Source organism: Lepisosteus oculatus, chromosome 9 (genome assembly GCF_040954835.1).
Source record: "Lepisosteus oculatus isolate fLepOcu1 chromosome 9, fLepOcu1.hap2, whole genome shotgun sequence".
NCBI classification, from domain to species: Eukaryota; Metazoa; Chordata; class Actinopteri; order Semionotiformes; family Lepisosteidae; genus Lepisosteus; species Lepisosteus oculatus.
This window is the reverse complement of record NC_090704.1, coordinates 19,071,106-19,098,870: the sequence shown is the minus strand read 5'-3', so window position 1 is coordinate 19,098,870 and position 27,765 is coordinate 19,071,106. Positions and strand designations below refer to the sequence as shown.

The 27,765-nt window shown below is 36.8% G+C and overlaps 2 protein-coding genes across 4 annotated transcripts; both read left to right on the top strand.

The window, feature by feature from the left end:
• Positions 1-1,469: 1,469 nt before the first annotated feature.
• LOC138241198 (galectin-1-like) lies at positions 1,470-8,436 on the top strand. Of its 2 annotated transcripts, none has more exons than XM_069194243.1 (5): positions 1,470-1,535; positions 3,448-3,498; positions 5,852-5,931; positions 6,364-6,535; positions 8,126-8,436. In XM_069194243.1, exons 2-5 carry the CDS (start codon positions 3,493-3,495, stop codon positions 8,270-8,272), a joined length of 405 nt encoding a protein of 134 aa, XP_069050344.1. In that variant the 5' UTR covers positions 1,470-1,535; positions 3,448-3,492; the 3' UTR covers positions 8,273-8,436. The 2 variants fall into 2 exon arrangements, with proteins under 2 accessions (XP_069050344.1, XP_069050345.1); XM_069194244.1 differs by having other exon boundaries at positions 1,477-1,535; positions 3,451-3,498.
• A 9,907-nt stretch (positions 8,437-18,343) lies between these two features.
• On the top strand, positions 18,344-27,249 carry LOC138241197 (galectin-1-like). Of its 2 annotated transcripts, none has more exons than XM_069194241.1 (5): positions 18,344-18,406; positions 22,185-22,231; positions 23,485-23,564; positions 24,218-24,383; positions 26,938-27,249. In XM_069194241.1, the coding sequence occupies exons 2-5, from the start codon at positions 22,226-22,228 to the stop codon at positions 27,082-27,084; spliced, it is 399 nt and encodes a 132-aa protein (XP_069050342.1). In that variant the 5' UTR covers positions 18,344-18,406; positions 22,185-22,225; the 3' UTR covers positions 27,085-27,249. The 2 variants fall into 2 exon arrangements, with proteins under 2 accessions (XP_069050342.1, XP_069050343.1); XM_069194242.1 differs by having other exon boundaries at positions 18,361-18,426; positions 22,187-22,231.
• Positions 27,250-27,765: the final 516 nt, after the last annotated feature.

Here is a 27,765-nt window from a genome sequence, read left to right as displayed (position 1 = left end):
AGGTCATTTCTTATGATGCTGAAACCTGCTATGATGATCTTTAGCGAAGAAAATTTTGTAAGCTGTATATCACTTTCTTTGCCTGCCTACATAAGACTGCCAACATGTTTTTCCATTGCCAAGGCATTATGAATTGTAACTATTTTATAGAAACCTTATAATGCTTTCTTCCATGAGCAAAACCCACAAAAGCTGCTAATGATTCTTTACCTTTACTTATAGATACCAGAGGATTCCAGCAATCAGATTTTTTTCCAGCACAGAGCAGAAAACATTATCTTTAGCTATGACTATAGTGCGTTTTGCAGAGCTCAGACAACTCATCAGTCTGTTCCATATAACTGAAGGGTCTATGGATCGTGACTTCATCAAACTCAAACACAAATGAATCAGAAAGAGCATTACTTTTAAATATAAACTTATCAAACCCAAAACTGTCATTACTGAAATACTCATTGAATTACTTAACCATTTGTTCATTATCTGTCACCATAGTAATGAGTCAAACAGTAAATGAGTGGAAAATCTTAGGATTGCGTAAAAGGTCAGAGAATTGATGTTTGTAACAGCTCACTTTGGAGCTTCTAATGGCTTGTGCGTATTTATTTCTAATTTGTCTGCAAAAAATGATCATTGGGACTCATAGAGGTTCTACCATTTCACCAAACTAGATTATTTTCCTTAATTATAACTGAAAGCTCAGGAGTTTAACCAAAGGGTAATACAATTTAATTCTAAATTTCATAACTGGTCTATACTTGTGGTTTAACAATAACAGTTCTAAACCTTACGGCACTCTTAATACAAATCCAACAATTATTTGATTAAAGAACAAGTAATAGGTTTATTCCATACTGAAATGAGAAGAAAGAAAACAATGTTTCGGGTGTGGAGCCCTCTTCTTCTTCACCCGAAGAAGGCTCCACAGTGGAAACATTGTGTTTTCTTTCTTCTCTTTTTAGCCTGGAATAAACCTATTACTTGTTCCTTTGCAGCCCTAGTAGATCCTAGTAAAAATTGCTGCTAGCAGATGATATACTTGCTTTATGTACTGTAAGTAAGAGCAGGAAATTAAAATCCCAAACTAATTTTTTTAATCAAGCTATCCTGTCTGTCAAAGACAGAAGTTCAAATCAAAGTAAACAGTGTAAGTGAAGTGCAAAATGCAGAAAGTGCAAAGTTTCACATCTTCAGTGCCACGAAATTTCAAATGAAACAGATCATATAGTCCTAATCTGGAGGACTGGAGACACTTATTTTTTTCTGCTGGCACTGGTAATTAAATAATAAATTAAACATAGCTGCTTTACAGTATAAATTAAGCAGCCAAAAAAGAGGGTGTGGCAGGAAGAATTCAGGTGGGGCTGGAAACACAAATTTCAGCCAATAACCACAGAATTTACCAAAAAAGGTAGAAACAGTGGTTTCATCCAGTGTGCTAACACTGTATAAATAATGTAGAAACAGAAGTACCTGCATAACCACCTGAGAGACCTGGAACAACACTTGGAAGAAGCTGTCAGGAGCTCAGAACTGTGAGTAATCCTTTTAATAAGATAAGAGCATTAATGTTAGAGATTATAGCATGTAACCTTTCAATTGCAATTGACTCGTGTGGGGGCCTGATCCCTGAGGTGACTGCTGCCTTTTCATTGGGGGACTTGGTTGTTAGACTTCCTGCCTGGTGTCCTACTGGGTTTCAGTTTGACCATGTAAGAAATGACTAAATGAGATTGATTAAATTAGTATACTCTATGATTTGAAATGACAATATATAGATAAAACTTCATTGCATTTGCAGTACATTTTCAAATTTCTGTACATTGCAAACATGCTTGACAATAGTCTCATTATTTTGGTATATTTTGTTGATACAACCAGCTATATCCAAGATAAATTATATTTGCTAATGGTCCACTGAAACAATTATTTCATTGAAAAACAAAATCTCGCTACAGTGAACAGCTATATTCAATAGTGACTGAGCCACTCCAAGCGATCATCATTAAACTAGATTTCATAGGTGTGGACCATAGCATAAAAACAGGAACAGATATGCTGAGAAAAGAAATTGAGATCAGGACAGACAGGAAGGACAGTCATCATCCTCCTCTTCATTAAAAGTATGAGAGCTACCAGAAACGGGATTCTCTTCAGGTAATCTGAATGCTGTGATAATACCAGATATTCAGCTTCAATATATAGGAGAGCTTGCTGTCTGATTAATCTGGAAATTACCCTTATTGTTGAATCCAGAAAATGAAAACGTTTCTCCTATTAAGTGTCTTTCTGCAGAAAAAGTAAATTGGTTCTTATTCATTACCGATTCTGCACTTTGTATGTCTGAAGAAGGTAGGGCTCTGATAGTCACTGACTTGCAAATATGTGTATATAGTAGTAAAATAGTAGTAGAACGTTTGTGTTGTATAGCTGTGTTATTTCTCATAATAAATATTATTTTGCTCAGTCTTAGTATTGGCTAATCACTCTCTTATTACAGCTTGCCACAGGATATAGAACAAGTATGTTGTGTAATGCTTGGTAATCCCTAAACATGGTGAAATTATTAATATTTATAATTTGCTTGTATATCAAGTTGTAATCAAGAGCTGATATTTATACTAATTTAATAATTTTATCACACACCTGATTTGTAACACTATTATTCCAGGCATGTGTTTGATAAAGTTTAATTCAAGAAAGTAATCAAATATGCCCTTGTCTGTGGATTACATGAATGTTGAATTAACATTGTATAGTATTGGTATAAACTTCTGAAATTTGCTTATTTGTGGACCATATTCACTATGTTGAACAAGCAGATAAAATCACAGCCTTCAAATCAAGATGATGATTTTGGGAAAAATATTTGAACAGGAGAATCTTTTATACGTTTGAAAATCCTATACATTTTTCTTATATTTATATTCTATATATTTTTGGGAGAAGCTGTGAGATTTTCCTAGTTAATAAGTGAGCACATTAAGTCATTGTTTGACACATTTCAGTTATATTTATCACCTTAAAAATGTCCACGAATGAGAAACGAATGTATCTCTTTGTGAATGACAATAAGAAGTTTACCTTTCCATCACCGCAAGAGGATGGGATAATTGATCTATGGAAACATGGAAATAGTATTGTCTCCCAGGTCTATGGGAAAACTAGTTGTAGGAGTATCATGTGTTCACCTTAAAGGAGGACCTCCTGCTGAAAGAGATGGCAAGGGATATTTCAACAGAAAAACATAGTCTTTTCTTAATTCCTGTAGGTTTGAAGTCTGCTACTATCACACCTGTTACAAAATGTGGCTAGGACTTAAAATCTACCATCCTATTAGTAATTTGCATTTTTTTTGCAAAAAACCCTCTAATGAGTGCTGACAGCTCGATCTTCTAATGGATAATGTATCTGTTTCAACAATCACTTATTCCTTCCTTTTTCTAGCAGAAGATTTTCTGCTCAGTTCCCACCTTAATCTGCTACCACAACATGGCGGTAAGACCAGCTAATTTTTTCTTCTGTTTCACTTGTTTACAAATTACTCTTCTTCTACAGTATCTCTTGATGTAAAATGCTTTGTGATGGAATTTCAAATATTGAAGTATTCGCCTTGTAATCACTTTTTTGAGCATAGCAATGATTGATTGGGTTTCTTTACAACAACTCCATGTAGCAGCAGCAGCTTCAGCCACTACATGGGCTGAAATGTATGAAAGTTATGAAAGTTAATGTTAGATGTCTTTTTTCCATTACAATTAAAAAAAAAGTAATAAACTGTTACTTTTCAATATCATGCTGAAAGTATGAAAATGTCCAAATATATGATTGAATATTGACTGAATATGAAATAAACTTTTCCCTACTGTAACATTTGTAACATTTATGACATCATAATAATAATTGTTAGTTAAACAGAAGTAGCCAGAAATAGGAAAGGAGCTAATTTATAATATAGTTACTCCTGGAGTAGTAATGTGCTTGGCTATAAATGCGTCTTACATCTGGGAACCCACTGAATTTAAGCAGGTGTGAGACTGGTCAGTACCTGGATGGGAGGTCTCTTGGGAAATAACTAATGTTGCTGCTGGAAGAGGTGTGGGTGGGGCCAGCAGGGGGTGCTCATTCTGCGTGGGTGCTGATGCCTCAGTGTAGTGACAGGGACACTATAAAATAAAAAGTAAAACTGAGGTCCTGACTCTCTGTGGTCATTAAAAATCCCACGGCATTTCTTGAAAAGAGTAGGGGTTGTGACCCCAGCGTCCTGGCTAAATTTCCCATTGGCCTTGGCCAATCATGGTCTCCTAATAATCCCCATCTATGAATTGTCTTCATCACTCTGTTCTCCTCCCTACTGATAACTGTTGTGTGGTGTGTGTTCTGGCACACTATGGCTGCCGTCACATCATCTAGGTGGGTGCTCCACATTGATGGTGGTGGAGGAGAGTCCCCATTTTCTCTAAAGAGTTTTGAGTGTCCAGAAAAGCACCTTATAAGTATAAGCAATTTTTATTCATTATTATCATTATTATTATAAAGTGGGCTTTGCAGTATTATTCTCTGTAAAGGAAATTTATCTTGGTCACAGTTCATGCCCCATTCACCTGGAAGCACTTGGAAAAGGCAAATAAATGCCTGAATGGGGTTTTGGTTCACGGTGCTCCAGCCCTACAATTTTGATGTATTCTACAGGGGCTGGTTGTCTGTACGGCAATGCTAATGCTATTTCCAAAATCCACAGCCTCAGATATAGGTTCCAAGAGAGAGCATTAGGATTGTCATGCAGCCAACCATATACAGTATCTGTGCAGATATAGGTTCACTCTGTGAGAAATGGGTGAGCACTGGTTGTAAAGGAGCAGTCTCAGAGTAGTTTCCATAGCTTAAACATAAATGACAGGGCTCAAGTGTCATGGAGTGGACTTGAGTTTGTATTGCTGGCAGTGCTTCTCCAGCACATTCAATGGGTCTGTTCCTATTAACAGTTCTACACTATCAGTTCACATTGCCTGTTCTAATTAGTGTCTTCAGGTTCATGTCTGTTTTTCTCTCTTAGACTAACATTTTCTAACTGGCTTGGGTCAGTTCCCTTCTGGCGCACAATTCACCAATAGAAAGGCACATTTGGAAATTTTAAGATGAAACCCCAAACCTATTTTCTTGCAACCACTTCTGTACTGTCACATGAGTAATACCTATTAAATCCAGCATAACATTTTAAACAGTTACCACAGTAGATGGCACTGGGACAGCTTTTTCAAATTAATTCCCCAGCATCGTGACAGCACTGTAAGACAGACCATTCTTTGTACGAGACATTAAATTGAAGGTTTTATTACTTGTGATTGGTAGCAATATTGTAATTCTCCTAATTTTATCCATGTGGTACTCCACTGATTACACCCCACCACCCTATGTGAGTGACCATTCAAACCTTATTTATACCCCCATTCGTTTTCTGTTACTCACTTATCAATCCAAGCACATGCCTGACATTTAATAACCTGTATTTTGACACTGATATTTTAGTCCTTTACACATATATTTAATTGATTCATTTTGATCATTATATCATGAGTTTTGGTTGAAACTCAAAGATGATGACCAGTTTGAAGAATGCAAAATGTAAATGCAATTTTCAGTTGACTTTTTAGAATATAGATCAGACAACTCTATAGTATTACAGGATATTCATAATGAACTGGCAGCTATGGGGGATCTTCAGATGTGCTGATGGATATCACTCCAGCAATGTTTAGAGGTCACTCTTCAGGTAAGGCGGTGTGTTAGTACGATGCATCATTTCAGGTCTTCTTTCCTTAATGTACACCTGTCTGTGTTATGGTGACAGGAACTAACACTGACGAATGCAGTCCTGAAAGATGGCAGCATCATCAAAATCAAAGGGAATATACCCCAAGATGCCGACAGGTATGTCACTGTTTTGTATTTGTTTTATTTAATATCCAGGTCTGAGGGACAATCTCCTTGATATCTCAACATTAACAGCAGGCAACATCAGATTTGTAAATCACCTTCTTATATAATTGTATATCCAGAGAATTTTACATGGTTATTTCACATTTACATTGCATTTTGAATCACCTCCTTTTGCTCTGCTCTCCTTTTGCTCTGCTTTATGATTATGTTACCATTCCTTCACTGGATTACCATAAATAATTATAGTTAAGTGTTGAGATTTAGCCTGCAAATCTCTCGTGTGAGATCATCATTGCTTGGGAGATCAGAGGAAGAACTACAGTGAAATATGAGGGAAAGGGAAGATGTGTCTTTGGAATTGTCAATAGAGAGAAACATATTGCCCCATAAATAGGGATTTACCCACACTAATGTTATCCTCAGATTCAGTATTAACCTGGGGAGTGATTCGCAGAACCTGGCATTTCACTTCAACCCCCGTTTCCAAGACAACCCTGATGGAGGTGTAATTGTCTGCAACTCAATGTCAAAAGGGAGCTGGCAAGCAGAAGGCGTTATTCCAGTTTTCCCCTTCAAAAAGGGAACTGACACTGAGGTAAGAGCCAGAGATAAATCAAGTTCTCTGTATCATCAGTGTCTCTTTCAAGTCCCTGTTTCAGTTTTTGTCTTTTGTTTGCTACCTCTCTCTTTATCTCACTCTTTGCAGGTCAGTGAAGCCTGTTTGAGGTGTTACCCACCTCTCTCGCCTATCCTAGACATGCCCGCTTTTATATCACTGTGAGCACAGGCCATCATGGCAACCCCTACAACAAGTATATAAGAAAGTTTACTAAAAGTGATGGTTGTTCGGCCCATCTAGCCAGTCTGTTAGGTAGTCAGTAGCTAAGTGACTCCAAGCTTTTTCTCAGCTGTTTCTTCTAAGAAGCCAGGGTATCAGCTTTGATAAATAACTTCCTTAAATTGCTATTATGGGGGCTTATTAGTATAAGTAGTTGAGCAACTGTAAATATTATTTAAATAGTATCTGATGTTTGCTTTTATAGCGATTTGCTTTTATAATGTGTGAGCATTTTAACTCACACATGCTATGTTATAAGTTACAAGTTATAACACATGATGTGGTGTTATGCGTGGTGTGTGCAGTGTGAAGGTGGAGCCCTTGCAACCATAGCTGAAGGGATTGAGTAGGAGTGAGCCACAGGTGTGGTGTGGTTTAAGACCGTGCTGAACACTTCCCTGAGGGGGAGCGAGCAGGATTCAGTCCTGAGTTGACTACAGGTGAGAGAAAGGATGTGAGAGCTTTAATGGGTGATGTTTTTACCCAGGTGGTTAGTCTCATCAGACCCTTGCTGTGATGACATAGAGTGAGGAGTGGTTATGTGCTGTATGTAATCTTGCAGGTACATGTCTTTATCGTGTTGGAACTCACAAATGTTTGATTTGTTTTTGGAAGAGTTCTTTGGAGGACTAAACGTTTCATTTTAAAGTTTTTTTTGTTTTGTTTTGTGTATCTTATGTGGGCTGATGAAGTGCTTGACCTGCAAGCTGTTGTGAAAAGGAAGGAAAATGTTTTTTCTTTTGTTTTTCTGCAATATACCTCTCACAGTAATAACAAATATTCATGTTTAAATTAGAATTACTGAAAATTATTGCTCTTTTGTATTTGCTTGGTTCTTCCTCGCTTTCTTTGGTACTTTGGACTTCTTGACAACCCAAGTACAGTATTTTCTCCAAATTGAGTTTTTTGGGGGCCTAGTCTCTAGGGATATAGATTTAAGCAAATCAGCTTAAGTCAAATCTCACTGTACCTAAATACTCAGTAAATATACTCAAAGTATTTAACTTTACCATGTAGCATAACATTTGATCATGAGAGCAAAGATAATTCAATAGGCAGTGTTAGTAGTTCTGTGTTCAACACTTCCAGCAACAAGCACCTAATCTACTATAAAACCACATCCATTATTTTAAACACTGAATAGAGCCATGTTTACTATAACTAAAGTTTGGAAATTCTGTTAACTGCTGTTTCTGAATGCAGTTTGAATGGAGTTACATTCAATCAATTGTTACAATCAATAGTTCTTTAACACTATAACGCTTTCTTTAATTTACAAACAGACCACACATATTCCTCACAAATGCGGAACCAACTGATTGATCTCTCCTTTTTCCTCCTCTGCAGTTAACTGTAAGAGTGAAGAGCAGTATGTTTGAAGTGGAATGCCCTGAAAATGTGAAGGTGGAATTTCCTGACCGCTTGCATCTACCATCACTGACCTATGTATTTGTTTATGGGAACTTCAATGTCACCTTCTTTGAGATCCATTAATCTCCTGGCAATTCAGTGGCCTAAACCTGTGCTTTAAGTCCCTCTGCTGCTTAATGTCTATTCTACTGATTTGTGACCAGGATGTTATTTCTCAGCCAGGAAGGTTTTAGACCCAAGCTTGTTTGGAAACATCTTGGAAAACATTAAACTACTAAAACATCTCATGGAGTGTCAGCTTCTCCTGGTATACTCTCAGTGATGATTCATTAGGTAGAGGAAATCCTAAATAAAAAGACACAAACAACAAACTGCATTAAATGATCTTTGTATAAATAGTAAAAAGCTTTTCTAGAGGCAGTTACATCTTGCTCACAGTTATTATAGCGTCATTTAACATTTGTGACATTTAAACTTTTCAGTTTGTGTGTTTATAACTTGTCCTATTTCTATCTATTAAATATCCTGACAAAGCAGACACATGGAGATGAAAATGAGATGCTTTGAAAAGTTAGTCAGATCCTTACACAGTTTTCACATTTTGTTGATTTAAAACTTACGGCCATGACACTTTTAAGTATAAATGAGTATTTATTATATGTGTAACAGTTCTTGGGGTTTCTGACCTTGCCAATCCTGCCCTGCCAGTTCATCCCTCACTGCCTGGACACGAACCCTGGTCTCCGGCATCACACAACAGGGAACTTGCCAGCTGAGCTAAAGGAGAACTCCCTCAGCCCAGGCAACTGAGATCCTTATTATACGCAGGGGCATATGGGTTACATATGCAAAACCTACTCCTCACATTAAAGCAAAAAAAAAAAAGAAGAAAGCACTGTAGATAATTCATCTGAAACAAAAATAGAAATGTCATTATGCCCTGAATATTTCACTCTTTGCTCTGGAAACAATTAATTTTGGTGTACAAAATTTCCTTAACCAGTGACAATACATTGAGTGGCCTCTATGTGTGTGCAGTAATAGTGATTTTCTAAATGTCAGAATAAAGACACCCGTTTCTGCTGTTTCTGTGAGATCCATTGGTCAGGTAGTACATTTCAAGAAAATAATCAACTATTAAGACCAAAGAACATTCAAATCACCTGAATAAAGTCACAGATTAGTAGAATGGCAAAAAAACATTTCAAAGAGCCTTAACATCTCTTTGAGTCTGGTGAAATAAATCATTAAGTGGAAGTAAATCATTAAGTGGAAGAAATAGATAATGAATAGTGTATGAATGTGTATCGGCAATGCTTATTAATAAGACAGAATTAAGTGTTGCTGTGCTTTCCTAAATGAGGCCCCATCTCTCTTTCTCATCTCTGTGGTGCAGCCAGAGAAGCTATTCATGCGGTTCTGATTTAGGGTGTTTTCTCTTAGGTAAGGAGCAGATCCCAAGTGGGGCCATGCTTGGTTATCATGATCAATGGTCATTACTGGCATCTATCTGTCTGTGAGATTCTTGAGAACATCTGGATTGCAGTCCTAGATGTCAGAGGTCATTGTGACTCATCTCTCACCTTGACCAACCAATCAGGAACTTGCAGGTTGTGGTAACTTGGGTCTGAAATGCCCGCTAAACTTTCGACCAATCATGACCTGTCTTGGTCCTGGTTTAAAAGACATTGCACAGCTCAGAAACTTTGCTTCTCCGGCCACTTTTCACACCCAGAGAGACAATCATGTGACAGCCGGTGTTGTCTGTATAGGGACTGGAACCTTGTTTCAGCAAAGCGTCGGTCCGGGGAATGCCCGTACGTAACTTGCTAGCCAACGCCAACGTGGACGCTTCGCTTGATCACCAGAGTATAGGTTTGGACTGTTGTCGACAACCTGAATAAGTTTATTTTCAGCAACAGTGCTACACCAGAAGCAAACCGAATTTCTTCCCCCTAAAGAGTGACTTGCTTGGACCCACGGTCACCCTCTGTGCATAGGGACTTTTTACTAGTCAGCTGGACTACTAGTAGGTCCCTGAGAGAGACACTGTCGGGCATGTTGCCACAGCAGAAATCTCTCCACCTAATTCGTCTGACTCCGAGCTGCAACCCGACTGGTTTGCAAGGAGCCAGAGGACGCCGGGACAATGCCTATTGAACGCCGCAGCAATTGGACACAGCTGCTAGCTGGTCTTGGTGCCCGTGCCGGGAAATACGAATCCATATCTGGATAAGTAAACCCAATGTACTACATTGCATCTCGAGAATTCAATTATTTCCTCAACACAAGTTGATATCAATTCAATTCACATGAGTTTATTTACTATTGAGTAGCTACCTGATCCAGGCAGGCTGTAACATGTTTTATGCACATTTTATGTATTAATAAATGTATCTCGTTTATTGAATCTGTGTGTGTTCATTATTGATCGACTGATTTTCTAATAGCCATAACGAACCACCTCGTGATTGCTGCTACAATTAACAAATTGTCCTAGTAAATTCACAAAACCCCTACAAATGTATGGAATGAATAAAATTGCTCACATATAAACTTGAACTAAATGCTTACTCCAAGAACATTTAAGATGAAGACATGAAAAGGATATACAAAGAGTTAACAATAGTTTCTAGTTTTACTAGAAAAAAGTATGCACTGACAAGCCAGTTTACCAAATTTCCTTTCCTTTCTGTCTTCTGCAACACAGTTGGCTCATGCTCCAGTAATGTTCCTCAGTTCCAGATTGTAAATCTATTTGGAGAATATCATTTAGGCAAACAGATGCAGGCAATTTTTAGGAAAGCTGGGAGTATCGCTATTCGATGTAAGAATAGACCTTGCTGCCACCTACCAACAACCTGGCTCATTATATTTTGGCACATTTGCTCTCCTACTTATATACTCCAGTGATATTCTTTACAGCAGTCACAAACTGTATAGCTGATAAAAAGCAGAGCAGCTAACTAATTACGGGAGCTTCATTTCTTTTAAAGAGACACATCTCTGTTTCCATCTGCAGTCAAGCAACATGCCCAACTGCATGTGGGTTACAAAAGCAGCTAAGCAGTACTGCAAACGTGGCAAAACATTTCGTGGTCAGATAAGAAAAAATTGAAACTTTTTGGTTTAAAAAGTGTTACATCTGATGTAAATCCAGCAGTGCATTGCTCTTTCAACACCATCCCTACTGTCAAGCATGGTGGTGGTAGCATTATGTTACAGTTCTGCTTCTGATCAACAGAAAAACTGAAAACTACTATCCACAAGACATCACCAAGCAAATTGAGAGATCCTGAGTAAATCTGCCAAGAGGAGTGGACAGAAATTGCATCAGACCTGTATATACTGTAAAGCTGGTACTTACCTGTGGCTGTTACTGCTGCTAATGGTGGTTATTTCAGCATATTTCAGTTTTATGTAACATTTACTGTAAGTTAACTAACACTTAAAAATCTTTAGTCTGAACGTTGACGTTTTGAATTAATATTAATTTAAAAATAATGCATATACTGTACAACCTTTTGTAATTTCATAAAACTGGACACTATAGTCACAATGATCTGAGTAATTTTTGAAGGCAATGTATACATAAGTATACTGTTATTTCCATTTTATTCATTTATTCAAGTTCTGAAGTATTTTCAGTCAAACACAACTGAATCAGGAAATTATCGGAAAACAGTCTGTAATTATATTGTTTTAACACCTTATACATTATTCTTACTATTTCTACTTTGAAAGACAGAATAAAGAATTCCATAAATCCATGAAACAACAAATGACATTTTCTGTTGTTACATGTGAAAAAACCTCATGCAATCAAACCTACAAAGAACAGTCCATTTACAATGCAATGAAATTTACAATTGTAGAACAGGCTGACATTGAGGATACTCTGACTTATGATGTCACAAGGCTAAGGCAGTGCTGATGTCACTGCAGCACCTTCTATTGATGAGTAGCAACAGTTCCCACTAAAGTATAGTGACAAATTTGTAATATTGAGTGTTTTAAACACATATTACCACTATAGTCAAACTCCTCACTGGAGGCTAATGTAAAGTAGAAGCTTTTGCATGTTTGGGAGCACCTGATACATACAGTATAACACAAATTGGAAGGCATCATTCAATCACCACAACATAAACCTCGGTATTTATTACATTATCATCATACAGCCTCTCAACTAATGGGCAAAGGGAGTTCACAGTCGTTCAAACAAATTAACACAACAGATGTGCGTATAAATAAATATTATGAAAAGCAGTGTGTAACTGTGTAAAATACACATAAACCTTCATTATGAAACATTTGAATTTAAATACATTATTTATTACCTGTAAACCTCTTCAAACCCCTCCAATCTGATTTCCAACAACTTCAGTGACTGCTGTAACTGCCCTTGTTAAAGTCACTAATGATCTTCTATTGACTTCTGATTTTTGTTCTCTTTATTGTTCTTGATCTCAGTGCTGCTTTTGACACTATTAACCATGATATTTTGCTTTATCGTCTTCAGACTGTGTTTAGAATTTCTGACACTGCTCTTAAATGGTTCAAATCTTACCTCACTGATTGTTGTCACTTCGTCTCTCTTGGTAAATTTATCTCTGAAATTGTCTGGTATTCTTCAGGGCTCTATTGTATGGTCTAAACTATCATTTCTATGCTGATGATACTCAAATCTACATCCATATTAAACTTGATAGTGATGTGGCTGTCTCTGTTCTCTCTAATCACATCTCTGACAAAAACATTGATGACCTCAGACTTCCTTAACTGTGACAAGACTGAAGTCATGCTTATTGCTCCCCCATCAACTTTGTAAAGCCAATGCAGTATCCCTGTATGTGGATGGTACTATACTTAAGCTTCAGTCAAAATTGAAAAACTAGGGGATGATATTTGATTCAGGCTTGACATTTGACCCACGTATTGTCAAAACATCATTCTTTCAACTCTATGTCCTATGTTATCACTAACTGTTGCTGGAAAGCTGGTCAACACATGTGTGTTCTCTCTAATTGACTACTGTAATGTGCTACTCACTGGGGTTTCTAAATCCTCATTGAACTAACTCCACTATGTCCAAAACTTGGCAGCCAGAATCCTGAACAGTTCTAGTGCAACTGATCACATTACTCCTGTCCTGGAGTCCTTGCACTGCCTTCCTGTTGACTTCAAAATTGTCATGCTCACTTATAAGGCTCTGCATGGCTTGGCACCTCAGTACCTGTCTGAGTTATTGTCATCCTACTCCCCACCTTGCAACCTTCACTCTTCTAATTCTGTTCTTATTCTGTCCCCTAAGCCTGTCTACACTCTGGATGACAGAGCCTCTTCCCATTATGCCCCAAAGCACCTTCTCTTACCTCTTTCAAATTTAAACTCAAAACCTTCTTTTTTAGAAGGCCCTTTACATAACTGGTTCTTTTATATACCCCTTTGCTATATGTACCCCGTGTCCCCATCTACTATCTCCTCCCTTTGGGCTGAGTATTGATTGCCTTGATTAGAATGGTGTAGGTTGTACAGTACTTACTACAGTACACATCCGGCTAAGCAGTTTATTATCAGCTATTCAATAGATTGTCATTAATTCTTCACATCCTGTTGTGTTTTTATCACCTTTAGCTTTCTATTACAAATGTCCTAATTCATTCACATTCATTCACATTTTATTGATTAAATGTATTTTCCAAGCTATTTACGGAAAATAATATTGCAAAATAAGTTTTTCCTGTCAGGTACTTTTTCAGCATTTTAATTAAAGTTATCCAGCTAATTTGTGTATTCAATACATTAATTAGCTAATGCTTAGTAGCAGCCTGGGGTTTTTGGGTGACCAGAATGTTAGGCCTCTGAAATGCCTTGTCTGTAAATACTGTACCTAGCGTAACCTGTGAGTTGTATGTTTTGTGTTGTGTAGTTTAGTTTGTGTCTTGTTATTGTAATATATATTTGTTTATCCAAGTGTGTCTGGATTATTACTCCTCTCTGGTTCAATACATATTTGTGGGTCTGGTATTATTCGTTATGATCATGCTGTTAATATATATATATAACTTGACAATGAGAGTAAATATGTTTTCTGGGATCTTTTTGCCTATCTTTCTCAGAATCCTTGAAAATCCATTTTGCCTTTATTGTGTGACCTTTAAAATTCAAATAATCACACCTTTAAACCTCACTCTGCCGTGCTGTAGGTGCAGACTTAGCAAAGTGAATGCAAACTCTACACGGTGATGCATGAAGTAGGCCCATTTGTTCATAATCTGTCAATTTGAAAATAAAAAAATCATGCCTTAAAACTTCAACAGTAAAATTCAGAAGCAGCTATAATTACATAACAAGGTGACATACAATAAGTATTGCCAAAGCATTAACAGGAAATGTTGCAGGACAGTGCATTTAACAGCATGAATTAGATAAAAGGGACATATACAAATTGCATACAGTCTACAGGACAGACAGTTTTATATGTGGGAAAATGCCTTAATTTAAGTGGAAAATAAAACAAATTTCACAATATGAACAGTAGTCTATACTGAAAGACATGGTGATTTATAGTAGATCCCTTATTTTGTGAAAGATTGCTATGTGCTAGACTGCAGTTTAAGCTGTATCTTTGTGCTCCCTACGCATATTTTAATGTGCAAAGGAACAAGTAATAGGATTATTCCATGCTGAAAAGAGAAGAAACAAAACACAACATTTCGGCATTGGAGCCTTCTTCATGTGTGAGCAGGCCTTTGCTGAGGAGGGATTGCTCATCCTGTGAAAGCGAAAGGTCAGATGGTATAGTCACAACAAGGTTAGGATTGGTGAAGTTGTTACGGGTGCTGATGGCTTTCTTCTGTAGAAGATGTTTTTTTATCCTTCTCTGTAGTGAGAAACTGGTAGAGTTTGGATTGAGAGATCTAATGAGGTCAGTTATAAAGGGAAGATGACGTGGAGCTGTCAGCCGTAGAAATTCTTTAGCCTCTCTGATGTTGTTGTCGGAAAGGATAATCTGTTTATTACTCTGGGTGGTATCAGAGTCAAAAGAAAAAGTGCAAAATTTCAGACAAAATCCTTTAGGAATAAATGATATTATGTCGACGACATCTGTAAAGGAATAGAAGGTGGTTAGAAAGCCTGGTCTTGGAACAGATAGCTGCAAAGAGACAGAATGCTGGTTTAGTAAGAGAGGGGGGCAAGTGACCCAGGGAGGAAGAGAAGGAATGATGAAAAGATCTAGAAAAAGATTTGGAGGAAGTCATGGTGGGTTGCAGCAGATGTAGGTTGAAGTAGTTCAGGTGGGTAGCTGCGTCAGCATGCATAGGCTGCAAAGGAACAAGTAATAGGTTTATTCCAGGCTGAAAAGAGAGGAAAGAAAACACAACATTTCAGCCGTGGAGCCTTCTTCAGGTGTATTTTAATGTGTGAGAGTGTGGGAAATCAGAAAATGTCTGTTTTTATTCTACAAAAGTTTTGTCTCAGTTTGGGGTACTTCACCACAGTCACCTATTCTGCAAGGGTGAAGTCTCATTCGAAGTCTTCAATTTCTTTGTTGTGAATTGTTTAGCTCTTAAAGAGCCTCTGCACACATTTAATGAGAAAACCTGATCATTGCTATTTTATTTTGTACTTGTCTCATTAACTGAACACATTTTAGTCATATACAGTATATTGCAGATTTTTGGATTATCTGTTGAATAATGAGTATTTTTCAAATGACAATGAGTAAAAATACATTTTCCAATATCTTGTAAAATTTCTTCCTTAAAACTCTTAAAAGATCATTTCAGCATCTCTGTGACCATTAAAATTAAAATGTTTACGTCCTGTAACATTACAATTCTGACTCAACAGTACTGTCAGTGCTGACTTAACAAAGTGAATCCAAACACTGCCGTCTACTCAAGGATAAAACACATGCACTAAAGAGGCCCATTTGTTTTTAATCTGTTTCTTAGATATTTAAATAACCATGCCTTAAACCTAAATATTCAAATTCAAAGTAGATCTTTAGGCATGACAAGTTGACACTAGTACTGTCAAATGCTTTAATAGAAAGAGTAGCAGAACGGGCACAATAGGACATCACAGGTTTTATACAAACATTTTCAGGACATTTACATTTAATTAGGACACAAAAAGCAAACAAATGACAGTACTAATTTATATTAAGTGACATAAGGACAGACACAAATGAAATGAGACCATTTGTACCATCTTGCACTCTTAGAAGCTAAATTAGATTCATATTTTGTCCAGACGTGTCCTAAAAGTTCCCAGAGTTCTGGTATTGGCCACCTGGCAGCATATCTTAAAACTGCCATTAGGGAAGTCTGTTCCAGGTATTCACTACTCTTTGAGTGAAGGAAATGGTTATTTAAAGTTGATTTCTCATCTTGTCACAGTATTATAAATTTAATGCGTGAGAGTATCCGTGCGAAGGCAGGAATCCTGCCGATGAATCTGGGGTAGAAAGTATCTTTGGCCTGTTTGAATACAACTCAGCCAAACTGGTCTGTGTTTATTTCTGTCATGCTGGCACATGTCTCTGGGACTCCTGCTTTCCCTGGTCTGTGACACTCTCCCCCTCCAGGCTGTGGTCAATTTTTATTTTTTCAGAGTTTGTCTCAGTTTTCTCTTTAGACATCTATTCTGCAAGACCTACTCTTGAGAATTGTAGTATTCAAGTATTATTTATGACACACTATTATTAATACTGTACTAAGAACCTCTCAAGAAATTAACCCAATAATTATAAGTATTATACCCTTGCCACCAAATTATGTCAAACAATGATCTTTGCCAGCTTATTGCAAAAGTAGAAATGCTTTGTATACTGTATTTTCATAATACCAGATTTCAGAAGATGTAACAGGATTTAAATTACCTGTACATTAGCTTACTGTACATAGAGTTAAGGAAAGTAGAGATTGCACCTAAGGAGTGAATACTGATTGGTGTGAAGTAATTAGTGGTGTACCACAATCAGTATTAGGGATTCATACAAGGAAAACTGAACTTTTTAATTTATACGAATGATCAAAGGTCCAGAGTTAAACTGTTAAAGTTTTCAGTTAATATCATATTAGGATGATGAGCAAACACTGTAGAAGTAGCAAATGGAAATCAAATAGGTTTTTGCATTAAGTTGGTAAAATGTAAACTATAAATACACAATGGGAAGCACTGAGAAGAGGCTACCTATTCAAAACTGAGATATTTACGGTATGGTGACAAGTTACTTGCATATTTCAGACAATATGGGAAAGTAAATTATATGTTAAGATATACAGTATACTGTAATTGAAAGCACAGAATTGATATCAAGAATGGCATGATAAAATTGTATAACACACTTCAATGGCCTCACAGAAAATTCTGTAGACTATTGGTTACCGTAGTATAGAAATTTTATTGCTGCTCTGGAATGAGTCCAGAGGAGAAAACCAGTTAACTAAACAGTTTAAGGGAAAATCCTACACTGACAGGCTGAAGTAAATGAATGTTTTTTGTCTTGAACAGGCAATATTACAGTGCTGTTTGATACAAATATTCCAAATCCTCAAAGGCATTGACAGAGTCAACCCAACAGATTTCTAGAGGGAAGTATATTTATAACTAAAAACAGGAGACACTTCTTTATCCTAAAATTTATGGGAGGATGGAATAAGCTATTAAGCCATGTTGTTGAAACTGGTATTCTGGATTCCTTCAAAAAACAGCGGGATGAGATCAGTTATCTACCAAATGGATAGATGGAATGAATTTCCGTCTCCCATTTGTATCATTTCGCATGTTCTTTCATTCTGCCCATCAGAAGTTGTACATTAAGATGATGTACACACTCGAAGAAGGCTCCACAACCGAAACGTTGTGTTTTCTTCTTCTCTTTTCTGCATGGAATGTTCAGCATGTCCCTTTGCAGCCTTCGCATGCTGACGCAGCTACCCACCTGAACTACATTAAGATAATGTACTGTTAACCAGTTCCCCTTGTAATTCAATAATAAATTAGTCACAACTGCTTTACAAGAGAAATTAAGGGATGACAGGAGAGGTTGTGGCATGAAGAAATTGGGTGGGGCTGGAAGCACAAAGTTCAGCCAATAATCACAGATGTTACCAAAAAAGGTAGAAAAAGTATTGGGATCCAGAGTTCCAGCACTGTATAAATAATGTAGAAACAGAAGTACCTGAACAACCACTTGAGGGACCTGGAACCACATTTGGAAGAAGCTTTCAGGAGCTCAGAACTGTGAGTGATTCTTCTCATAGGTAAAAGCATTAATGTTAATTATAGTAAGTAACCTCTCTCTTGCAATTGACTCGTGTGGGGGCCTGATCCCTGAGGTGACTGCTGCCTTTTCACTGGGGGGACTTGGTTGTTAGGCTTCCTGCCTGGTGTCCTGCTGGGTTTTGGTTTGACGATGTAAGGAAAGACAGAATGATTAAACTATATTCAAGTCTTCAAGTGTATTATATTATTATATTTTGATTGTGATCTTTTTAAAATAAAATTAAGAGATTAGACATTATTAAAATGACTATATAAAGATATCATAATTCTGGTTATATTATTATGTGACACCAGAAAATTCCATATATTGCAGAAGTTCTTAACAATAAGCATCTGACAGTTTAACTCTCCTGGTTCATTGAGGTAAACATAATATTATTTATTTGATTTGGTGCCTTTCATGGTACATCATATCGGGATATTGTATAATACAGCAATCCAACAAAAGAGACAGGTATACTGTGAATTAAACATGATGCAGAGACCTGTATTCCATAGTAAATTGCTAGTTGCTACTGTATGTAAAAGCTAATTATTTTAGTTTTATAGTCATAGTAGTGATTTACTTTTATTTACCCATAGTATCTAAATTTTAATAAAGTGATAAAAATGATGATGATGGTACTTTGCATGAACATTGCATCTACTGTATACTACTTTTTTAAAAGTGATTATGTTTTATATAAGAGTATACGTCAGCAAAAACTGCAAAAAAATATCCAAAACTAACATACTGTATACTGATTGCAAAAGTATTCACAACAGAATTCATGAGCTAATACTTTGGCAGAAACACCGTTGGCAGCAATATATTGTAGAAAGAATGCTGTATTAATTCTTAATATTATGATAGTGAGTATCAATTACAGTGATAGTAATTTGCATGGGTCTTGTATTGAATTGCCCACATTTTCATATTTTTCTGTAGACTGTTGTAAAGTGCACCAGATGGGATACGGTCAAAAGCATGTACTATAGTGACTGTTAGCCCTTGAAATTGCAGAAGTCTTAAATAAACAGGCTTTCATTTTCACAACTTTAATTCATTGTCAGTTTTTTTCTTTTTTATCTCAATATTTTTTAACATTGTGATGAAGAGGATCATTATACTGAAGTGAAAAGAGAGACTAAAAGATAGAAGACAGAATAGTGACATTCTCGCAATGATCAAATTCAATGCTATTCTTGAAGAGTTTAGTGACGAGTGTGACAGCTTATAGTTTAAAATCCTTCCAAACTTTCTTTTACAGTAGTTGTGTATGGCTTGTCCAAAGAAGTATTGACAGTCCTCAACTGCCATCATACTGACTTCAAGAGTTCTGGAAATTAATGCTTTTTAGCAGACCATCTCCTTCCTTAATCTGAGCATGAAACGGTTTACCTGCTAAGCCAAACACAATTCTTGATTAATCTTCTTCTATAGGACCTTACAGTACTGGCCAGCTGCCTGCAACATGTGATGCCCTATCATAGTCATTTTTCTAGAGGAAAATCAAATATAAGTAGCACATCTTTTAGCAAGTTATTGAGTGCCTACTACAGTATATAGTGTCTGATGAGTAGTAAAAGCTGAAAAATATTTATCCTATATGAGGATTCTTGTTAATGCAAAAGCATGACAAAACCTTTCTTTAACACTAAATGTGATTCTGCTTCAGGGTTAACCTTAGAATTTCTTTTCAACAAAGCTTTTCGGCACTCCACGTCACCATATGTTTAAATAAACCTACCATTTTACTCATCCTGGATCCAACATTTTGGTAATATTTCGCTATTGTCTATTTGGTAATGATAGTTACCAAATAGCAGCACAGAGTACCACCCAGACTCTATCTGTCTTAAATTACAGTGGCCACATGTTGTGTTTTCTCTGGGCATCCAGGCTTTATTGTCTGAAAACTGGTTTAAATGGCCAGTGGGATGTCAATTGCCCGCCCAGGACATCTGTCCCTTGGAAGAACTGGTTACTCAATAAGGCTAACTGATGGTAGGACTGTGAGAGCATTTCTCTCTTGCAGATAGACATGTACTTACTGTATTACAAAACCATATCTTAACTCTTTATGAAAATTCAGAAGCAAAAAAATGTACAAAATAAGTTAACAAAATATGTATTATATTTAACTTTAACAAAATAAGTTAAATATAATAATATAAATTGTTAACTTATTTAACTGTTAATAAGTTCACGGTTTAACTGTTTTTATAGTGTGCAACCTGCTCAGTGTATTTATTATATATGCTCTTGCCATATCACACTGGCCAGTACCGTTATGGCACTTAACCAGATGAATAATAGGACCCTATGTGGTGACTAATAGATCTCAAGAAAGCAAGGGGAGTTAGAAACAAAATTTGAGTGTAGTTATCCGAATCTCAGTTCAAGAGTCGTGGTCAAAGACAGGTGCACTGGTCAGGAAGCCAGAGGTTCAGAAGCCAATTAATCTCGGAACAGAGATGAGGAGCTCCACTTGGTGAAAAACCAATACTGAGCGTTGAGGTGAAGGTGTTGAGGGCTTAAGCATTCTGGGATGTAGTGGGTGCGGTGATGAAGGAAAGGTCTGATTGGTTAATTAGTTAATGCAACAGCGTTTGCAGGAATTGGAAAAGGCTGGAGTCTGATTTGGAACAATAGGGGGTTGTTTGTGTGTCTGAGGCAAACAGTCCAAGGGAGTCAGAGGCGAATTCCATGAATGTTCCAATGTCCATAATTGGGAAATCCATCCAGACACAGACAAACAGAGTTAAAAGCCGGAGTGGGATCCGGTGCAGGGTCGGGGAAATAAAAGGGGGGTCACGGGACCACACGTTCCCTAATCCAGAAGGTCAGGACGCCATGATGAAGACTGTGCCGTAGAGTCGCTTGTGGACTCGCTGATAGGCGGGCTTCCGGGCATCCATATTCCAAAGCTGAGCCTAGGTTGGCAGGAACTCTGTTTTATATAGCACGGTGGGTTAGAACCGGAGGCAGGTGTAGGAGATCAGTACAATACAAGGAAGGGATGGAGCGTCCTTAAGAGGAGGGGTTTACGAGCATGACACTGGCATCTTGGTAAAATTTCCCATTGGTCTGTGAAGTGTTTTGAGTGGAGTGTCCATTATTATTATTTAGAAGGAAGCTTATCATTTATTTTGGCCTCTGTGGGTATTATTAAAGAATTTAATACTCAGTAGCAGTCTGGGGTTTTCTAGGTGATTATGATGTTAGGCCTCTGTAATGCCTTGTCTGCATATACTACAGTATAAATATAGTACCTTGTTTGTTATCTGTTGATGTAGTGTGTAGTGTAGTGCTTGTATTGATATTGTTAATGAACATCTGTTTAACTAAGTGTGCCCAATGTATTACTCTTTTCACCAAAGATGTGCCAGAGAACCAAGAATTCTCCTGCCTCTACTTATACTAACCACTCAGGTATATTCTGGAGAAATCACTTACAAGTTGGGGCTTATGAATATTGATATCACTATTTTCGTAACCCCCTATTTCTAACAATATATTGTTATTTTTTTTGTTGTTGTCATTCTCTTAAGCTCTTTGAGAATCCACCTTTAAAGGGCTACATAAAAAACAATTAATTTTTATTTCTGGCTTCCTAAGTTAATGCAATGTTATCTTGATTTACCACAGTAAAGATAGACTTTTTAATTTGCACAAATAAGCGTCTGTAAATCCTGTATGTTTCACCTTATTATTGTTATATGAATAATCACCAAATCTCTCTTTCTCCACTAGAGGATTCCTGCTTAGTCGCCTTTTTAATCCATTACAGCAAAATGTCGGTAAGATGAGCAATATTTAAAATTTTTATAGTACATCTGTTTCATAATAAACGACAGTTCTTTACTGCCTGATCAATCCCTAATACTGTAAAACTCTTTGAGATTGGTGTTCAAATATATGTGTCCCTGCTAAATAAAACCAGGGTTCTTTAAAATACAGAATTTCACAAATGTGTCTGAACATGACATTTAATGGTTACTTCAACATTGTAGTCACTGTGTATAGTTAAAATGTATATATATTTATATATAATTATATATATTTTATATATATATATTCTTCTACTAATATTTCATCATGTAGAGAAAAAGTGCTTGTGTTATTCCAATATTTCAAAGAGTTTAAAAAAGGGCAGTAACTCTGTGCTGATTTACTGATTCAGCTGTGACCATTTCCTCACATGGGCATGAAAATATTTCTGTTATTGCAGAAACATGCAGCTAGCCTGGATTCAACTTCTGGGGTTCAACTTCAGTTTGGGTATAGGTGTGCAATGATCTATAATTATGTAGATTAAATTAGTAAACCAGGTAAATTTGTAGATGATGCAAAAATAGTAGTGAAAAATAGAAGTTACTGAGAGACAAAATCATTTAGATAGCTGTGTATGCTTCACTGTTCTTCTTTACACTGAGAGTTATGATTGTATGGAATAGGATTCCCAATGCAATTATTGACATGAGACCAAAACTCTGGGCAAGTTTAAGACATAGTTAGATGAAGTTTTAGTTCAGTTAAGTAATTAATTTACTAAGTGACCAAGATAGGCTGAATGATCTCCTCTCATTTGCTTCTTTTATTATGTTCTTCTTCAAAGGAATCAATTTGTCTTGTACACATTTTATAATGCTGGGGGATAACAGAATACCTAGATAAGTTTATGTCTAATTTAAAAAATATTTGATTTTCTATCTTGTATATCTGGTTAAAAAACACAGGGTCTCATTTGGGGTAAAAATTTGAACATAACCCTTTAGGATACTTTACATTTTATAAGATTAATTATACAATTAGGGCAGCCTTGAAGCCCAAGTCACAAAAACGTTTCGGTATTACAAACAAAAGGAAAATAGATGAAGTGAAAATGAATAAACTGAAAACAATATTTCCATCATTACTTTTTATGCAAAAATTGCCTATGTTTAAAGCTCATTCTTCATACTGTATATACAAATGTGCATTAGAAGGATGAATAATTACACAGACTTAAAATCTTGATGTAGACCACTTGCTGTGTGTGATATCTTGACAGGTGTTTTCGGTGACAAATGCAGTCGTTAAAGAAGGCACCGTCATCAGAATTGAGGGGAAGATAGCTCCAGATGCTGACGCGTATGTTACTGATTCATGTTTGTTTAATTAAGTACCTAGAGCTCTGAGGGAGAAAGGGATATCTCTGATACTTCACAACAGAGTGCAGATTGCACACATTCATAAAACACCTTTAGTTCCTTTTTAAGAATATCCTGAAAGCAACTCTCAAGTGTCTCAACTAGTGAAGGTGCTTGCCTGAAAACACACTTTTTTAAAATTAGTGAATACAAAAATGGGTGGATATAACATTAAGTAACTGCTGATTCTATTTTATATTAAATAGTGTATAATGATACCAATCCTGCACTGAGAGAATTAGATTAGATCAATAATCATAATAAAAGTTAAAATGTAGCCTGAAACTCACATTAGTAACTTTCTATTAAAATTCTTGCCATCCTGTTTCTTTCAGTTCTGGGTATAAAACTCAGTGATTTCCCCAGTCCTGCCGAGCAATATTAAATGGCAGCTTAAGGATTGTTACTAAATTTCAGTAAGATATTAACAGTTTTTCACACCTAGAGATCATCAGTTATTGAATACTGAAGAGGCTCAAAGGCAGAGCTATAGTGAAAGAGGAGGGAAAGGGAAGACGTATCTTAGGAATTGGGAATAGGGAGTAATATACTGACAGATACAATGTTATTGATCTGCACTAATTTTATCCTCAGATTCAGTGTTAACCTGGGGAGTGATTCAGAGAACATTGCACTGCACTTCAATCCCCGTTTCCAAGACGATGGTGGTGTAATTGTCGTCAATTCAATGTCCAAGGGGAGCTGGCAAGCAGAGCAGATTGAAAAGGCCTTCCCTTTCAAGAAAGGAACTGTCACAGAGGTAAGAGATAGAGATACTATAAGTCAGGTTCTCTTATCACCAGTGTCTCTCTTTATCTCACTGAAGTCAGTGAAGCCCATGTTTGAGGTGTTTCCCTCCTCTCTCCTCTAACCCAGGCAAGCCCGCTTTGATATCACCCTGTCTCTATAGACAGGTGGTGACAGGCCCAGATGTGGCCATCCTACCCGAGAAAATGTGCTATAAGTATGTAGGTTGCCTGAAAAAAAATTCTAAAATTCTAAAATGTTTATTAAGCACAATTACTGCATATATTAGTTGTGCAGTAGTGCAAATTCAAAGGTTTAGTTTATATCTGTTTCTAAAAGAATATTATTTGGTATACTTCATCTACGTGCAATGGAGATGTTTTTGTAGGGTTTGTGTAAATGTGTCCAGAATTTTCTGATTTATGGTTTATGATTTTTTTAATTAAACCTTTTCTTGTCTTAATATAATTTAACAAGCAGAGACTTAAAGAAACCACTTAAAGAAAAGGTTACAACAAAGCATAGTTAAAAAAGGAAATTAGAAAGGTGAAGAAAGGAATATTGCAATGTGGGCTACAATAAATACTTTCTTCAAGTACCAGAATAGCAATTAGTATGGAATTTACTTCCATCAATGGAATCTGAATCCACCTAAAAATACAATATAGTTCAGTTTAGGCTGTTTAGAGCCAACATTAAATATACATTGAAAGATTTATTGCACTTTTTCTCCGATTTCTTGGAAAGTAGGGGTCTTCATATAGAAAAGGCATTATCCATATATATACTCATGGAAAAAAGAAACGCAGCAATTCCCCTCTTCCACACTCTGGCCCTACTGTCTGTGTGGAACAGGCTAAAGAGTGACTCATCCATGAAGAGGACCTGATGCCACTGCTGATGAGTTCATGGCAGCCTCTGTCTGGCCCAAACCAGTCGTGTGTGACATCTAGGAGGTGTGAGAAAAGTGCCTCTGGCCTTGCTCTAAGTTGACACCTTCTCTGCAATTGGGACACATTGGGGCGGCTTACTCCATAGTGGCTGGCAACGCCGGCACATGACATGCCTGCCTGCAGCATGCCAATGGCCCTCTCCCTTGTTTCTGGTGACATTCGAGGCATTATGGAATGCACAGAAAACTGACTAAGTGTGGCCTTTTTCTTGCAGTGACCTACAGTAAGCTTTGAATTAAAACCTTTTTAAAGATGTCTTGATCAGGCATTGTTACACCTCGTTGGGTAAAAGTGCACCTAACGAGCTTTCGTGTGACTGGCAAGTTGCAATGCCTCACTGCACAAGCTGTATTGCTGGTCAGAGGGCTTAAAACAAATTGAGTCCTTTTTGTGAAAGTACATACAGTAAGCTATAACTAGTATTCTCATTTCAGAAAATGTTGTGTTTCTATTTCCATCAGTATACATACTGTACAGCTGCACCTGTTGAGTTCAGTGAGTTTTAAGTTTCCATTGCAATTTGTGTTACAAAGTAAAAAAAATACGTTGTTGAGTTATGCAAATGGATTCTTCTATTACACATGCATTTTAATTAAGGCATGAGATATCCATTCACCCATTTTCTAACCACTTCATCCAATTCAGGGTCGCAAGGAGCTTGAGCCTATTATGGCAAGCAATGGGTGCGAGACAGAATACACCTTGGATGGGATGCAAGTCCATCACAGGGAACACACAGAAACAAACACAGACCTATACTCACAACAGGGCCAATTTTCCTTGAACCCTACTAGTGGGACTCTGGGAAGAAACCCAGGGCCCCAGCACTGTGAGGCAGAAATGATAACCACTACACCACCATGCTGCCTTGCATGGGATATCCTTTATATTTCAAATACAACTCCTTAAATTGCATGTTGGCCTGTTGGCATGAGGCTGGATTAACCTTAGACAGGTCTGTTGCGGCACAATTTCTAGTCTAGTCGTGGTATCTCACGACAAAAGCAGAAGTGAAGCAAAATAACACAAAAGGTGCTTGCTGTGATGTAAAAAGAATGCACAGGTTTTGCAAATTGTATGGAAAAATACATGGAATGAAACATCGTATGGTGTATTGAAAAGGCACTGCTTTTTACTGCATTTATATTTATATTCACACAGTGAACATAAACAAAAGGATTTTGAAAATGACACCACTTAGAATACTAATACAAGTACTAAAATAATACATTTTGCAACATTTCACTGCAAGGAGTTTAGTTGGGAACTGATAAATTATCTTTACCCTCATCAGAAAATGTAATGCAATAGGCACATTGTTAATAGATCTGGGTTCAACGTCGTACCGATGTTTCATTCCAGCAGGCACCGTAATCTACTATAAAATCATACATATAATTTTAAATACTGAGAGAGCGCTGTTTAACTTAGAACTAAAGTTCAGATTATCTGTTCACTTTTATTTCTGTATACAGTTTAGAATTCCTTATTTTATTTCTGTACATTTCAAGTTTTAGTTATTTGGCCTTCAACTATTTATCACTTTATTTATAAGCAAATAATTTCCTTCGTAATGAGCTGCTGACTGATTCATTTTTTTCTTTCTCTCTTTAGTTAAAAGTGAGAGTGAAGAGAGATATGTTTGTGGTGGAGGGTCCTCACAATCTGAAGGTGGAATTTCGTGACCGTCTGCATCTGCCATCAATAACCACTATCTTTATTATTGGGAAATTCAACCTCACTGCCTATGATATCCATTAACCTCCTGACAACACAATGGTGCTGTGCCCACCCTTTAATTCCTTCTGCTTCTTAATGTCACTTCTGCTTCCTTAACTTGGCCAGGTAGTCATTTCTCAACCAAAAGGGTTTTAGACACAAATGTCTTTGGAAAAATCCTGGAAAACAATAAATCACTAAAACACCTCATTGTTTCGAGTGCCTTGTTCTCCTAATATCTCTTTGGTGTTAATTCTTAAATTAGGGGAGATCCCATGATGCTGTGTGAGCTGGCTCAGTGAAGAAAACACCTGATAATTGAAAACTATGGCAGAATTAGATAAAGCTGGACTGATTGAGTCTTTAGCGTTCACAGTAAGCGGAATTCCATGTGATGGGGAAGAACTGTTATAACTTGTTGAGAAATGAAGAACTCTTCTCCTGATCTGAATTGAATCAAAAGCAGAGGTACAATTTAGTGATACAAAACCAAAATCATGCATAAAGACAACAAACGTAATAGAATATATCTGTGAAATGAACTGCTGTAATACAAAAAACTAGTCATTCACTCTTGTATTACAAAGAGTTAATACATTTAAAGAGTTAAAAAAACACGTTGACTATAACACTCTAGTTTGTACTGTAAGTTCTATCACTCTCATATATTTAAATGACATTTATTCTCTGATACAAGTAAATATGCATTTTCTACTATGAAGT

What these genes read in the sequence shown, in the direction of transcription:
- LOC138241197 (XM_069194241.1), top strand. An exon ending in ATAGCTCCAGATGCTGACGC is followed by an intron (nt 23,565 to 24,217) that starts GTATGTTACTGA and finishes TTTTATCCTCAG; the next exon opens with ATTCAGTGTTAACCTGGGGA. An exon ending in AGAAAGGAACTGTCACAGAG is followed by an intron (nt 24,384 to 26,937) that starts GTAAGAGATAGA and finishes TTCTCTCTTTAG; the next exon opens with TTAAAAGTGAGAGTGAAGAG.
- LOC138241198 (XM_069194243.1), top strand. An exon ending in ATACCCCAAGATGCCGACAG is followed by an intron (nt 5,932 to 6,363) that starts GTATGTCACTGT and finishes TGTTATCCTCAG; the next exon opens with ATTCAGTATTAACCTGGGGA. An exon ending in AAAAGGGAACTGACACTGAG is followed by an intron (nt 6,536 to 8,125) that starts GTAAGAGCCAGA and finishes CCTCCTCTGCAG; the next exon opens with TTAACTGTAAGAGTGAAGAG.